At 34.9% G+C, this 17,260-nt stretch overlaps 1 protein-coding gene across 3 annotated transcripts in view; it reads left to right on the forward strand.

Moving 5' to 3' along the window:
• The window catches only part of ZC2HC1A (zinc finger C2HC-type containing 1A), a 59,050-nt gene that overhangs the window by 11,785 nt on the left and 30,005 nt on the right, over window positions 1–17,260 (forward strand). For all 3 annotated transcript variants that reach the window (XM_033203404.1, XM_033203405.1, XM_033203406.1), the window contains exons 3-5: window positions 578–694; window positions 8,235–8,376; window positions 10,513–10,661. In XM_033203404.1, the coding sequence (XP_033059295.1) occupies window positions 578–694; window positions 8,235–8,376; window positions 10,513–10,661 (408 nt within the window). The remainder of the gene's footprint in view (window positions 1–577; window positions 695–8,234; window positions 8,377–10,512; window positions 10,662–17,260) is intronic.

Raw genomic sequence — 17,260 nt, forward strand, 5'->3', positions numbered from 1 at the left:
TTGTAAACTGTCATGGCACTGGTGGGAGTGTAGCAGTGAGGCTGACCAGAGGTCACTCTCGTCACCATTGTGCTTTTGGTGGGTTTTGTCCGGTTCCTTTACTGCAACCTGTTTTATTAGAAAGATCTTTATGACCTGTATTTTGTGCTGATCTCCTATCTTATCCTGTGACTTAGGATGCCATAACCATCTGGCAATGCAGCCCAGTAGGTTTCAGCCTCATTTTACCCAGCTCCTGTTTAAGATGGAATTGCTCTGGTTCACACACTTCTGACGTTAGTAATGTACAAACTAGGAGAAGAGTATTAAATAACTTAATGAAATGTTAGAATAGTGTTTATAATATATATATATATTTTTTTTTTTAGCGAGAAAGATAACTTAGAGCATGCATTATATAAACCTTTTACAACTTAACTTTTGGTTAAGGCAAGATATATCTTATTTATTTATTATTTTGTATTCAGATTTTTCATTTGGTCTTAGATTTTTAAGCTGGTCTCAATGTAAATAAAGTTCTGTAGTCTTACCTTCTGTAGAAAAGATAATAATAGGCTACATTTCTTTTTCTTAACAGAAAAAACATGGACCCATTTGCCAGAAAACTGCTACTAAAAAACGGAAGACTTTTGATTCAAGCAGACAGAGAGCTGAAGGAACTGATATTCCAACAGTAAAACCTCTCAAACCAAGGGTAACTATAGAACCTTTTGAACAGTATGAACCTTGGTGTTATGTATGTTGAAAAATATTATATTATCTGTTACATTAAGATTAAGAATAAACACGATTATCTGCTACATTAAGATTAAAGAATACAATTATATGTTCAATTTAGAAATTATCAGAAGCTTATAAAACAAATTTTATTTTAAACAATAAGCTTTTAAACTTCAAAGGAGATACCAAAGTGTGGTCTCAAACTCCATCAATTACAGTGAGATTTTTATAGCATTGGAGAGCCAATTGCTGTCCCACATTCTTTTCATTATTAAAAGCTTTCAATATAACTTAAGTTCTTATTTATTACATCTTCTACCATTATGATAATCTCTACATCCAGAAAGTTAAGCAATTATTTACAGACATTTTAGCATAATAGATACTGCTTATTTTGACATATTGACTGCCAGGATTTGTAATCTGTATAATGTTTCTAAGGAAAAGTTTTATCAGTTGTTCAGTGTCCAGATGTAGTTGTTGTCAGCTTATTTTCTTTCTTGAAACCAAAACAATGAACCTATTGTGATGATCTCTCCTTAATATCTGTCATGTATTATAGTAATCCCTTGGTATTTGTGGGAGATTGGTTCCAGGACCTGCCTCTGATATCAGTATCTGTGGATACTCAAACTCCTTTTGGCATAGTACTTATGCACATCCTCCCATATACTTTATGTCTAGATTACTTATAATTTAATGCAATGTAAATAGTTGTTGAATTGTGTCTTTAATGTTTGTTACTTTTTATTGTTACATGGTTGTTTACTTTTTTCCTGAATGTTTCTGATTCATGGTTGGTTGAATCCATGGATGCGCAAGCCACGAATGTGGAACCCATGAGTACTAAGGGCCAACTGCGTATTGCTAGGAGTAAATTACTTACGTACTTATTCAGCATAGTTGTGAAGCATCGTTGAGTGAAATGGTCTAAGCTAAGTACCTGACTGAATAGGTTTTTGAAACAAAATCCTACTGTTAATGGTAATAACTTCTTCCAGTGGTATAAGAACATTTTTCTGTAGGGAAATTAATCTTACTAATAAAAAATCATTTGATGATAGAAAAATTAGATGTTCATTTTTATTTTTACTGTGAACATTTAAAATAAGGATGGTAAGGTTTGAGTAAGCTATATAAATCAATATATGACGTTTTTCTTAGGTACCTGCTACCTATATTAGCCTTAACTTGCTTTGGTAGATAAAATTGCCAAATCTTTGGAGGCAATATAATATAATGCGTGCTAAAATTGGCTCAACAGTCATACTGTCTGAATTTAACCTTCACTTTGCTACATACCGTATTATTCTGAGCAAGTTATTAATTGTAATTATGCTTCTGTTCTCTGTAAAATGGTGATAGTAGTAGTATTTATCTTGTGTGGTTATTGTAGGGATTACATAAGATTATCCATGGTGATTTCGATGAATATTAGTCATCTTGTTTCTTTTATAAGGAATTGGGGTTGTAAATTTAAAAATTGAATTATAGGAAAAAGCAAAGTGAAAAACCATTGCTTTGAATTAAGTGTTCATTGCCTTGTTACCTAAAACTGTGGCCCACAGAGCAGTAATAGCGGCAGTATTTGGGAACTTGTTAGACATGCAGAATCTAAGCCTCCTCCCAAACATACTAAATTAGAATCATTTTAAGAATATCCTTGGGTGAGTCATATGCACATTAAAGTTTGAGAAGCAGTGTCTTAGAAGCTTTGTATGTTGTAAGTGTAGTTCTTAATATATTTACCTGTATCAAGAAAATCCTACAAAATCATAAGAAGAGTGGGGCAAAAAAAAAAAAAAAAAAAAAAAAAAAAAAAAAAAAAAAAAAGAAGAGTGGGGCAAAGCAAATATAAACTTCATTTTTGGAAAAACAAAAGGTAGGCATAATTCATAGATTACCAATATACGTAAGGACTGCCCCAAAGCAGTTGAAATCCAGGAGAAATTACCCATAAGAGGAGGTCTAGGCAATTGCTTGGTGGCCTGTGGCTGGATTCTGGAAAGATTTCCAGAATCTACCTTAAAGGTGAGGGGTTTCCTCATCTTAAAAGTGATTCCTTAAAGGTGAGAGATCTTATCAGATAGTATCTTTACTATTGTTTAGTACAGCCAAGGCAGAAACTGGGAGGAGCTGAAGGAATTTGGATAGCTACCAGCTGGAATGAGCAGGGCTGAAATTGTATAAAAGCCAGGAGGGAGAGAATGGTGGGAGTAGGAATAGATTGTTGAGGAGGCCTAGTATCAGAGGCCCTTAGAAAACATTAGTGAAAATACCTTTCCTGAAGATGAAGGGCCTGACCTAAAAGGCTGTGGCCTTTCTTTTTTGAAGTGGTTCTCATAGGATCTGAGGGAAGCAGGGTGTAATTACACAGAGACGCCTTATTTGCAGGAACTAGTCTGAATCTGTTGCAATAGAGAGGAGAGCTGCTGGTTTGTGTAGCTACCCTGGGCCTCTCCTCCCTAAAACTTCTTGCAAATAGCTGAACCAGGAAATCATGCTGAATAGTAGAAATGAATAATAGAAGTGATGAATAATAGAAAGTGTATTAGCTCAGCATCGATAAAAGATGCTATGAGAAAAAAGGTAGAAAAGAACAGCAAAATTTACCAGTAGATGAGTAATAATCAGAGCAGGTGAATGTTATGATCAGATATTTTGCTATAAAATAAAAAACTTTAAAAAGTCAGTAATCTCAAACATGTAAATTTGCTGACATTTAAGATTTTTGCATTCATATTAATCAGAGAAGTAGATATGTAATTCTTCTTTTTGTCGGAGTTTTGCTGCTCTCAGAACACTATCTGGAAAGTTGTTTTGTTGTTTTCTATTCTCTGAAAGAGTTTGTGTAATATTGATACTAGTCTTTTCTTATATGTCTACAAACATTAAAAATTAAGGGCAGCTGAGCCAGGAGGTTTCTTTGTGGGAAGGAAAATATTTTCTAAGATAAATATGACTATTTTGATTTTATATTTGTTCTGGTATCTGTTTTGTGTTTTCCAAGGACATTGCCCATTTTGTCATAATTGTCAAATTTATTGGCATGCAGTTTCTTTATAATATCTTCTTGTCTTTCTCATATTTGTGTATTATTTTTCATTCCTTAATAATTTGAGTTATCTTTTTTCCTTTTTGTTTCTTTATTTTCTTTTTTCTTTTTTTTTTGAGACAGGGATCTTACTATGTTGACCAGGCTGGTGTTGAACTCCTGGCCTCAGGTGATTTCTCCCACTTTCACCTCACAAAATGTTGGGATTACAGACATGAGCCGTCATACCCAGCCATCTTTTAAAGTACCATCTTTTGACTTTGTGGATTCCACATGTAAATCTTGATTTTAAAAATATAGACATAATAGGAATAGTTGGGTATCTCAATAATATTACAAAATAATCTGTAGCATGTGAGCCAGCATCATGTTTAGTGGAGGATACTAGAGGCAGTTCTCATTAAAATCAAGGAGAAGGTTAAACTGTAACCAATACAGTAAATGCCAGCCGATACAGTTAGATAAGAAGAAGAAATTAGACACATAGATGTATTAGTCCATTTTCCTACTGCTATTAAGAAATACTGGAGACTGGGTACTTTATAAAGAAAAAGAGGTTTAATGGACTCACAGTTCCATGTGGCTGGGGAGGCCTTACATCATGGTGGAAGGTGAAGAAGGAACAGTCACATCTTCCATGGTGGCAGACAAGATCACGTGTGCAAGGAAACTTCCCTTTTTAATAAAACCATCAGATCTTGCAAGAATTATTCACTATCACGAGCACAACACAGGAAAAACTACCCCCATGATTCAATTACTTCCTAACGGGTTCCTCCTACAACCTGTGGGGGATTATGAGAACTACACTTCAAGATGAAATTTGTATGGGGACGCCGCCAAATCATATAATTCTGTCTCTGACCACTCCCAAATTTCACGTCCTTACATTTCAAAACCAATCATGCCTTCCCAGCAGTCCCCCAAAGTCTTAACTCATTTCAGCATTAAGTCTAAAGTCCACAATTCAAAGTCTCATCTGAGACAAGGCAAGTTTCTTCTGCCTGTGAGTCTCTAAAATCAAAAACAAGTTAGTTACTTCCTAGATACAACAGGGATACAGGCATTGGGTAAATATACCCATTCTAAATCAGAGAAACTGGCCAAAACAAAGAGGCCACAGGCTCCATGCAAGTCTGAAATCCATTAGGGCGGTCATTAAACCTTAAAGCTCTGAAACTTGGACTCCGTGTCTCACATCCAGGTCATGCTGGTTCTAAAGGTGGGCTCCCATGGCCTTGGGCAGGGACTTCAATCTCATATTTCCCTTCTGTAGTGCCCTAGCAGAGGTTCTCCATGAGAGGCCCGCCCCTGGAGCAAACTTCTTCCTGGACATCCAGGTGTTTCCATATATTCTCTGAAATCTAGGCAGAGGTTCCCAAACCTCAACTCTTGATTTCTGTGCACCTGCAGGCTCAACACCATGTGAAAGCTGCCAAAGCTTGTGGCTTGCACCTCTGGAAGCCATGGCTCAACTTGTGCCTTTGCCCCTTTTAGCCATGCTTGAAGCAGCTGGGACGTAGGGCACCAAGTCCCTAGGCTGCACACAGTAGGGGGACCCTTGACCTGGCCTAGGAAACAATATTTCCCTTCTAGGCCTCTGAACCTGTGATGGGAGGGGCTGCCATGAAGGTCTCTGATGTGCCCTGGAGACATTTTCCCCTTTGTCTTGGTGATTAATATTCCATTCCTTATTACTTATACAAATTTCTGCAGCAGGCATGAATCTCTCCCCAGAAAATGGATTTCTTTTCTATTACATTGTTAGGCTGTAAATTTTCCAAACTTGTATGTTCTGCTTCCTCTTGAATGCTTTGCTCCCCAGAAATTTCTCCCACCAGAAACCCTAAATCATCTTTCCCAATTTTAAAGCCACAGATCTCTATGGCAAGAGCAAAATGCTGCCAGTCTCTTTGCTAAAGCATAACAGGAGTCACCTTTACTCCATTTCCCAACAAATTCTTCATCTCCATCTGAGATCACCTTAGCCTGGACTTTGTTGTCCATATCACTATTAGCATTTTGGTCAGATCCATTCAACAAGTTTCTAGGAAGTTCCAGACTTTCCCACATTTTTCTGTCTTCTTCTGATCCCTCCAAACTGTTTCAGCCTCTGCTTGTTACCTAGTTCCAAAGTTGCTTACACATTTTGGGTTATATTAATAGCAGTATCCCACTCCACCAGTACCAACTTACTGTATTCGTCCATTTTCTTACTGCTATGAAGAAATGCCTAAGTCTGGGCAATTTATAAAGAAAAAGAGATTTAACGGACTCACAGTTTCACATGTCTGGGGAGGTCTCACAATCATGGTGGAAGGTGAAGGAGGATCAAAGGCACATCTTACATGATGGCAGGCAAGAGCATGTGTGCAGGGGATCTGCCCTTTGTAAAACCATCAGATCTCATGAGACTTATTCACTGTCATGAGAACGGCACAGGGCAAACCTGCCCCCGTGATTCAATTACCTCCCACTGAGTACCCCCCATAACACGTGGGGATTATGGGAGCTACAATTCAAGATGAGATTTGAGTGGGGACACAGCCAAACTATATCAATAGATATTTGAAAAGACTAGGTAAAACCATCATTATTAGAAGATATACCTGGAAAACCCAAGAGAATTAAGTGAGAAATTACTACAAACAATAGGAGTAAAGGGAAGTAATGTGGTAGGTTACTATGCAAAAATTACTAAGCTTCATATACTCACCAAACAGGCTCTTGAGACATAACAATGAGGAAAGGACCCTCTGCAAAAGAACAACACAAAGTATGAAATACTTAGGATTAAACTTTGTAATAAAAATACAAGACTTCCACAAAGAAAAAAAAATACTACTGAAAGATAAAAATGAACTGTTTTTCAAATGGAAATATATCCCATATTCTTGTATCGGTAGGTTCAACCTAATAAAGATTTTAAGTTTCTCAACTTGTTTATAAATGTGATTCTTAATTTTTAAAAATTAGACAAGTTGATTCAAAAGTTTACATGGAAAAATTTATATACATGAATAACTAGGAAAATATTAAAAAAGCTTAATAAAATATTACCCTATCAGATATTAAAATATATTGTCTTAATATTGAAAATACTGGTGCTAAGACAGGATAATCAGAACCGTGGAACAGAAGTAGACCCAAATTCAGAAAGGAATTTAGTGTATTATACAGGTGTTATTTCAATTCTGTTGGTGGGGGGAAGCAGGGAGGGGAGAGCCACTAAAGGACAGGAAAAGTTCATAGCCATGTAAAAAAAAAAAAAGCAAAATTTGATTCAATTTGACACTCCACACACAGCAGGATAAATTCCACATGAATAAAATATTTAAGAAATTTTAATTGATACTGAAAGTTGTAGAAGTAAACATGGGAAAATTTTATTTTTTCTTGGTGTGAGGTTGCACCTGGCTAATGCAGATCCAGAGGCCATAAAAGATTAGTTAATTAAACTGTAATTAAAAAATAAGTATACATAGTAAAAAATGATCCATAGACAAGGTCAAAAGACAGATTGTTGGTGGGAGGGAGGGAATAATTTCCTATAAAAATTACTTCAAATTATTACATTAAAGGCCAATGACTCATTGAGTAAGTTGATGAGGAATAGAAACAGTCCACAGTAAAGGCAATACATTAAATGATTCTTAACAATTTAAAAAGGTGCCCAGTCTCAATCATTATAAGAGAAAATCTAATTAAATACAGAAAGTAAGGATTATTTTTCATGTTTCTAATTGGTTCAAAACACAAATGATAGATAATATACTCTATTAGAAGATCTATGGGAAAACAGGGAAATACACTGTCTTAGTCTCGTTTCTGCTGCTATAATAGAATGCCACAAACAGGGTAATTTGTAAAGAAAATAAATGTATCTCTCACAGTTCTGGAGGTTGGGAAGTCCAGGAGCATAGTGCTGGCATCTGGCAAGGGCCTTCTTACTGCATAATCCCATGATGTAAGGGCAGGTGTGCATGTGAAACAGAGAAAGTGGGGGCCAAACTCACTCTTTTATCAGGAACCCACTCCTTCAATAACTAATCTGCTACTGGGATAATGGCATTAATCCATCATGAGGGCGGAACCGTAATGACTTAATCATCTTTCAGATGTCCCCACCTTGTAATACTGTTATAATATTAATTACATTTTAACGTGAGTTTTGGAGGGAACATTCAACCACAGCAACAGTCTTAGTGGCAGGATAAATGGATGTAGCACCTACAGAAGGCATTTTAGCAGTGTCTTTTACAATGAGAACTGCATTAAGAAATTGAATATAAAATTGCAATGTAGTTGCATAAAGTTTCTCTTTAAAATTATAAATTTGAGAAGGATATTATTTAAGGACTCCTGATAAGAGAACATTTAAAATGATATGGCATTATCTGATATTTTGTTTCAATATACTAAAAAGATACTGTTTGTTTATGTATTTATTTATTTATAGCCAGAACCACCAAAGAAACCATCTAATTGGAGAAGAAAACATGAAGAATTCATTGCTACCATAAGAGCAGCTAAAGGCCTTGATCAGGCCCTCAAAGAGGGTGGCAAACTTCCTCCTCCTCCTCCACCTTCTTATGATCCTGGTATATGGAATATTGTTGACAGAAATGTTCATGTGGGAAGAAAATAATGATAGAGTTTTTGTAAATTTTAACTTGTTAAGCTTAACGTATAATCATGGAGTTTTATGAAGCATAATCTTTAAATGATTTGGTGTAAAACAGTGGTGGTAATCTAGTCATGTAGGCTTATAAAGACATTAATTTGGAACACAGAAGTGTATTATGTTTTTATTTTAATACTTTTATTTAAGCATAAGGCATTATAATATCGTTTAAAAATTATTATGATAACTATTAAATGTGAGTATTACAGCAAATATTTTAACCATGCTCACTGCGGATTGAAATGTAGTCATTCAGTAGGAGTCATGTAATTTTGTTGCCTGGTTCCTTGGTATCTTCTCATCTGGGATTGATAAAAAAAAAAAAAACGTAACTTTCCTAGAATGTGTAATTCATGTGGCTCAACTACATTTATGCCTTAAATTTGTATATTGTTAATTTTTTTTCATTGAGCACGTAAAAGTTGCTTGATTCATTGTTACTAAAAGCAAAGCAAGATTTTTGCAACCCTGTATGAGATACTGAGATACCAGAGCCCCCAGTGGCCTAATGGATAAGGCATTGGCCTCCTTAACGCTTGGGCTTTGAGATGCTGAGATACCGAAAGACTTAAAGTGACAAAGGTGACACTTTGACATTCGTTATTAGAGCAGCCTAAAGAGGTTGTTAATGTAACAGGGTAGCCACATTAATATTATGTTAGTACTCTAGATTGGGATTTATTTTCTAACAGAGAAAGTTCTTTAGCAAATCTAGATATGATCGTTTTTGACATTTTATTATAGAGGAGAGATATAGTATATTTACAGATATAATAAATATCGTAGATTTTATATGCCATTAGGTTTCTGTTGCAACAAATAAGCTATAGACAAATATATAAATGAATGAGCATGGCTGTGTTTCTGTAAAACTTCGTTTACAAAGACAGGCTACAGGCAGGCTGGATTTGGCCCATGGGCCATACTTCGTGAAACCCTGTTCTAGAGTATTAATAATTAACTTATATGAATGAATGTTTTTGGTATGCTTCAACTGATCCTGGGTCTCTTTTAATACTACCTTTATTTTCTTCATGAACTTGAGTTATCTCTCTGCTTTGAAGATATTTAGATATTGTGTCTTACTCTACGTAGCTACATTTCTCGTGTCTAATATAAGAGAGTGAGAGGGTACCAGTTCTTCGGGATCATTTGGGCTTTAGAAGTTTTTTTAATCTTTTGGGCCTGACAAAAACCGCTTATTTCTTTGTTATGAGAGGTTTAAGACCTACTCCAGTAGTAAGCAGGACGAATTCTTGAGCTGCAGATGAATATAAATTGTTAAGGGCAAACTCTCTATCAAAAAGTAAACCTGTTAAAATAAATTGTAAACCTGTTAAGATTCTTTTTTGACACTTCTAAATTTTTACATTTATTCCCAGTGTCTCATTTAGTTATTTTACAATGCTGTAAAATATGATTCTGGAATAATTTCAAAAGAAGTTTAATTTACAGTATGTTTTACACTTTGGGAAGATATTTTATCTTGGAAACATTTGCTGTTTCTTAAATTTGAATTATGTCAGTGAGATATATTTTAATCACTTCTTCCATCTGTTGAGACTTTTAAGAGAAAATAGCACTTTAAAGATAAGTAAACTATTTCTTGACAGTTTTCCATTAGATGAAATAAAAAATTTTAATAGATGAGCCTATATTTTAAAATATATTTTAATGTCACATATTATTACTTCCTAACTAGTCTGCTATATAAAATATATATCCATTATAAATGAAAACATAAAGGCGAAAAAGAAATAATGTTTTTCCTCTGCTTACTCTTTTGTACTAAGGATTTATCTTTTGTTTTTTTCCTTCACACATTTGATTCAAAGCTAGGAGAAAATTGGAATTCATGTGCCAGCAGACTTTTTCTTTAAGTCTTTACTGAGTTTAGACAAGTCAAACTGGGTAGTTATAAGGATATGGGAGTTTTTCTTATCAGACGTTATTACTTATATTTTTTGAATGACTCTGCATAGAAACTTAAGATTTTTTAATGTCCATTTCAAGTACTATGCTATTAATCTGTTTCTGTTTTTATCACTTATAGATTATATTCAGTGTCCATATTGTCAGAGGAGATTCAATGAAAATGCAGCTGATAGACATATAAATTTCTGTAAAGAACAGGCAGCACGTATTAGTAATAAAGGCAAATTTTCTACAGATACCAAAGGAAAACCAACTTCTCGGACACAGGTGATAAGTTCAGTTTTAATAATTGCTATAAATGAGAAAATAGCTCATTGACTTTCATAGATTATTGTTTATGCTTTTCATGACATTAGACTGTATTTTTCTCACCTGCTTTTATATATATATATATAGTTATATATATAGTTTTATATAACAGTTGTATACTTTTAGCTCTTTTATCTGTAAATCATTTCAAGCTAATTGTGTATAGTGTGAAGTAAGGGGCAACTGTTCCTTTTTTTCTGTGTGGATATTCTATTGTCTTAGCACGTTTTGTATATATACATACATAATATATAAAAAAACTATATATGTATACATGTTTTTTTTTTTTTTGAGACGGAGTCTCACTCTGTCACCGGGGCTGGAGTGCAGTGGCCGGATCTCAGCTCACTGCAAGCTCCGCCTCCTGGGTTCACGCCATTCTCCTGCCTCAGCCTCCCGAGTAGCTGGGACTACAGGCGCCCGCCACCTCGCCCGGATAGTTTTTTGTATATTTTAGTAGAGACGGGGTTTCACCGTGTTAGCCAGGATGGTCTCGATCTCCTGACCTCGTGATCCGCCCGTCTCGGCCTCCCAAAGTGCTGGGATTACAGGCTTGAGCCACCGCGCCCGGCCGTATACATGTTTTTAGATTGAATGAAAGAGCTTGTTATATATTCTTGGTCTTTTCTCAGATGTGTATTAAGAATATTTTCTCCCATCCTGTGACATGGCTTTTCATTTTCTTAAGGATGTCTTTTGAAGAGCAAAAATTTTAAAATGTGATTAAGTCCAATTTATTAATTCTTTACGATTTATGCTCCTTATGTTGTATCAAAGAAATCTTTGCCTGTACTAGGGTTGCAAAGATTTTTCTCCCATGTCTTCTATAAGTTTTATGTTTTTAGCTCTTACATCTATAAATCATTTTAGGCTAGTATTTGTGTATAGTGTGAAGTAAGGGGCAGGTTTTCCTTTTATTTTCTATGTGGATATTCTATTGTTTTAGCACAATTTGTTTAAAGGACTTTTCTTTCCCTGATGAATTACCGAGACACCTTGGTTGGAAATCAGTTGAATATAAATGTATGGGTGTATTTCAGGACATGCTGTTCAGTTCCATTGATTTATATCCCTGTCCTTTAGTCAATACCGCATTCTCACTATACTGAATAGTGAACCTTAATAAGTCTTAAAATCAAGTCGTCTAAATTTTCCTACTTGAATTCCTTTTAAAGTTTTCTTTGGCAAGCCAGGTGCAGTGGCTCACACCTGTAGTCCCAGCACTTTGGGAGGCCGAGGTGGGCAGATCACGATGTCAGGAGATCAGGACCATCCTGGCTAACATGGTGAAACCCCGTCTCTTATAAAAATACAAAAAATTAGCCGGGCATGGTGGCGGGCACCTGTAGTCCCAGCTGAGGGAGGCTGAGGCGGGAGAATGGTGTGAACCCAGGAGGATGAGCTTGCCGTGAGCCTAGATCGCACCACTGCACTCCAGCCTGGACGACAGAGCAAGACTCTGTCTCAAAAAAAAAAAAAAAAAAAAATTATCTTTGGCTATTCTTGATTTATGCTTATATATACATTTTATAATTGACTAGTCAACATCTACAAAAAATGACTTCTAGCATTTGACTGAGATTATATTAAATTCATAAATCAATTTGAGGAGAATTGACATTTTAACAGTATTGAATTGTTCAGTTCATGAACCTGCTATATTTTCTGATCATTTAGGTTTTTTTTTTTTTTTTTGAGATGGAGTCTTGCTCTGTCGCCCTGGCTGGAGTGCAGTGGCCGGATCTCAGCTCACTGCAAGCTCTGCCTCCCGGGTTTACGCCATTCTCCTGCCTCAGCCTCCGGAGTAGCTGGGACTATAGGCGCCCGCCACCTCGCCCAGCTAGTTTTTTTTTTTTGTATTTTTAGTAGAGACGGAGTTTCACCATGTTAGCCAGGATGGTCTCGATCTCCTGACCTCGTGATCCGCCTGTCTTGGCCTCCCAAAGTGCTGGGATTACAGGCTTGAGCCACCGCGTCCGGCCCATTTAGGTTTTATTTTAGCAGTGTTTTGTAGTTTATATTATATAGGTCATACACATATTTTGTTGGATTTTTCCAAATATATCATGTATATGGATGATCTTGTAAATGGAATTTTATTTTATTTCATTTTTAGTTGTTTAAAAAAACTGGATTTTTGTATATTAATCTTATACCCTGCTATTTTGCTAAATTCATTTACTAATAATAGTCTTCTTATAGATTTCTTAGGACTTTTCTATGTATACAGTCATATCACCTGTAAATAAGGACAGTTTTATTTTCTTCCCTCCAACCTTTTGGCTTTTATTTCTTTTTTGATATTTACTACATGGGCTAGACTAATGTTTAATAGAGGTAATGAGAGTGGACCTCCTTGCCTTGTTTTTCTGTTCTTAGGTGAAAAGCATTGTTTCTCACCATTGTGTATGATGTTCCATCAATTACTGAGGGAAATATGTTAAAATTATGACTTTTTTACATTTCTCTTTAGTTTTGCCTGCTTTTGATTCAAAATTTTGAATTTCTCTTATTGTTTGCATATGCACTTATAAATTGTTATGTCTTCCCCATTTATTGACCCTTTTATCATTATGAAGTGTTCCTTTTTGTCTGTGGCAATATTCTTTGTGTTGCAGTATGTTTCATGTGATAAGAATATAGCCATTTTAGCATAATTATGCTCACTTCTTTTCTCTCTGTTCCTTAACTTATGTATGTGTTTTTGCCTTGCTATAAATGGTTTTTGTATTTCTTTTTTTAAAATCAAATCTACTAACTTCATCTGGTTGGTCAAATTGCCTGTCATTTACATTTGATGCAATTATTGATTTGGTTATGTTTAGGTCTGTCATCTGTTTTCTCTTTTTGTAATTTTTTTAAAAAGTCATCATTTATTTTCCCTTTTGTATTCATAAGATTTCATTTTCTTTATTGGCTTTCTAGCTATAACTCTTTGCAGTTTTTAAAAGTGATTGCTCTAGGAATAAAAAATGCATCTTTGACTTACCCATATCTATGGATATTTTTATTTATCTCTGACCGGTTAGTGCTATTGTTTCATATATGTAACTCTAGACATTGTAAGCCTATCAGTACTCTTGATTTGTATTGTTATACTTACTGCCTTATTATATATATTTATTGAAATTATAAATTTGCAGATTATAGTTGTATATATTTATGGGGTAAAAAGTGATATTATGATTCATGAATGCAATGTGGAATGATGAAATCAAGCTAATTAACATACTGTCACCTCAAGTGCTTACCATTTTTTTGTGGTAAGAACATTTGAAAATGTTTTCTCTTTGCAATTTTGAAAGGTATGATACGTTATCATTTACGGTATTCACCATGCTATGCAGTATATCTCAAAATAAAGACCACAACAAAAACTTACGCCTTTGACCATCATCTTCTCCTTATTCTTTCCCCCCTTTCCCCCTCATTCTAGCCTCTGGTAACTACCATTCAGTTCTCTGCTGCTTAGAGTTCCATTGTTTTAGATTCTACATGTAAGTGAGGACATGTGGTATTCATATGCCTGTGCCTGGCTTAATTTCTCCAATTCCAATCCCTATAGTTCAGTCTTATTTATTATTATTATTATTTGATCCTTAACTACTAAATCTGCCACCTGTGTTCATTTGCAGTTAGTTTCTGTTGACATTTTTGCTAAATATGGATCATGTTTTCTGTTTCTTTGCTAGTAATGTTTGGTTGAAAACTAGACATCACATGGTAGGCTATTTATATATCAATTTCTGTTTTGTTTGTTTGCAAAGTGTTTTTACTTTCTTTCCTTTTTTAGGCGAGGAGCAGTAAGGAGTTCTAAGTGTAGGTGGTTAAATCCAGGGTGTACAGTGTAGGTTTTCCAGTGGTTTCCAGTCATCTGTTTTGTTGTAATTGCTATCTGTAGGATGGTTATATAGCCACTTCACTCCTCCAACATTGAGCTTGTAATTTGTTATTGTGTTTTTAATTTCTTGCAGTTGGCTGGCTATTTTTCTAATTTCTTGTTTTTTTATAGTTTGTAATTTTCTATTAATATATTCATAGTTTTCTCCTATTTCTTTAAATGTAGTACTCATAATTGTTGTAATGTGTGTCTGATAATTAATAGCAGTATCAGGTGACCTGTATGGATATGTTCCTTGTTTTTTTTTTTTCTCATTCAGGTTCCTTATATCCTTATTTCCCTGATTATTATTGACCTTTACCACTTGTTACAAGTAAAAAATTATTCATAATTATCGTTCATGCCTTCTTCCAGAGAAGATGTGTGCTTATTCCTTTTAGGTATCTATGAGTGTTATCAGTCTGGAAACATTTGAAATTAAATTATTGACTTAGTTTGCTTGACCAGCCTAATAATGCAAATTTATACAGCAAATCCATGTGATGTTCAGGTCGTTATTATAATCCCATATGCTTTGGCCTGGAAATTTCTTCTTTTCCTCTCATTTGACATTCAGTGCTTTTACAATGATTTCTTATTCTTTCCTGAGCATTTTTAGTTGTTAGTTGAAGGTTGGTCTAAATAGTAAATTCTACCATTTTGTCAGAAATGGATGTCCTGCAAGTTCTTTAGACTTTTTCCAATTTCATTAGTCATTAGTCTTTGTATAAATATTTTTGCGAGGAAATGTATGAGATTTGTGAGCAGCATAAAAACACAAAATAATAATTACCAAATAATAATGAATGAAAGAAATATGTTGAATATAATTGTATAAAATGATTTCATTCTCCTCATCATTAAAATTGATTTATATAAAATTATTGGTTGATAGAGTCATTCTGAAAGTCTTCATAATAGCACACAAAACTTGATTGATAGAGTCATTCTGAAAGTCTTTATGTACCAGTAGACTTTCAGCTTGATGTTGTAGAATAGACAGAATATAGCTCAGAAAGGAAGGAGTCAGATTATCTAGGTCAGGGAAACAGCAAGATACTGGGGGAGAGGTGAATAATGTTTTATACAAGTGGTATTCGGAAAGGAAACTAACCTGACTAGTTCTTGTTGAAAGTAATGGGAAATATTATAGGATATAGATAAGGTTGTTCTAGCTTCTGAATATCTCAGAAAATTCAACAATAAAATTTAGTAAAATAGTCGTAAGTCTTATATAGAGAGGGGAAAAGCAAAACGTTTTTTGGAGACATGTCCTGCCTAAGTATTTGTAAGCCATTAAGTTGTTAATAATTTCTATTATAAACATAAACATCTTTAGTCTCCATTATGTAATGCTACCAGAAACCTTTCTGCCTGTGTCCTGCCTAAAGACTTGACCACTCAATATGTAATAGGCCACATCAGCACACTTTGTTTATGCTAATCATTTTGCTCTTTTTTGATTATTTGCACAATTTGAGTGTTTCCTAATCTGATTTTATAAACTCTGTTTTTATAGACATACCTCTCATAGTTTGACAAATCTTTGTTAGATTTTTTTTTCCCTGTTGCTATAATTTTAAGTTTTTTTCTAATGTGTCTTTCTCTCTCCCTATTTATATAGTGGCCCAGAAGCCCTTTTAAACCAGAAGCACCTCTAAGATTTTTTTTTTTTTTTTTTCTTTTTTTTTTTTTTTTTTTTTTTTTTTATTTTTTTATTTTTTTATTTTTTTATTTTTTATTATACTTTAAGTTCTAGGGTACATGTGCATAACGTTTATATCATGTATAACTCCCCAATGCAATCCCTCCCTCCTCCCCCCTCCCCATGATAGGCCCCAGTGTGTGATGTTCCCCTTCCCGAGTCCAAGTGATCTCATTGTTCAGTTCCCACCTATGAGTGAGAACATGCGGTGTTGGTTTTCTCTTCTTGTGATAGTTTGCTAAGAATGATGGTTTCCAGCTGCATCCATGTCCCTACAAAGGACGCAAACTCATCCTTTTTGATGGCTGCATAGTATTCCATGGTGTATATGTGCCACATTTTCTTAATCCAGTCTGTCACAGATGGACATTTGGGTTGATTCCAAGTCTTTGCTATTGTGAATAGTGCCGCAATAAACATACGTGTGCATGTGTCTTTGTAGTAGAGTAATTTATAATCCTTTGGGTATATACCCAGTAGTGGGATGGCTGGGTCATATGGTACATCTAGTTCTAGATCCTTGAGGAATCGCCATACTGTTTTCCATAATGGTTGAACTAGTTTACAATCCCACCAACAGTGTAAAAGTGTTCCTATTTCTCCACATCCTCTCCAACATCTATTGTTTCCTGACTTCTTAATGATTGCCATTCTAACTGGTGTGAGATGGTATCTCATTGTGGTTTTGATTTGCATTTCTCTGATGACCAGTGATGACGAGCATTTTTTCATGTGTCTGTTGGCTGTATGGATGTCTTCTTTTGAGAAATGTCTGTTCATATCCTTTCCCCACTTTTTGATGGGGTTGTTTGTTTTTTTCTTGTATATTTGTTTGAGTTCTTTGTAGATTCTGGATATTAGCCCTTTGTCAGATGAGTAGGTTGCAAAAATTTTCTCCCATTCTGTAGGTTGCCTGTTCACTCTGATGGTAGTTTCTTTTGCTGTGCAAAAGCTCTTTAGTTTAATGAGATC

Source organism: Trachypithecus francoisi, unplaced genomic scaffold, assembly GCF_009764315.1.
Source record: "Trachypithecus francoisi isolate TF-2019V2 unplaced genomic scaffold, Tfra_2.0 Lachesis_group7, whole genome shotgun sequence".
Lineage (NCBI taxonomy): Eukaryota > Metazoa > Chordata > Mammalia > Primates > Cercopithecidae > Trachypithecus > Trachypithecus francoisi.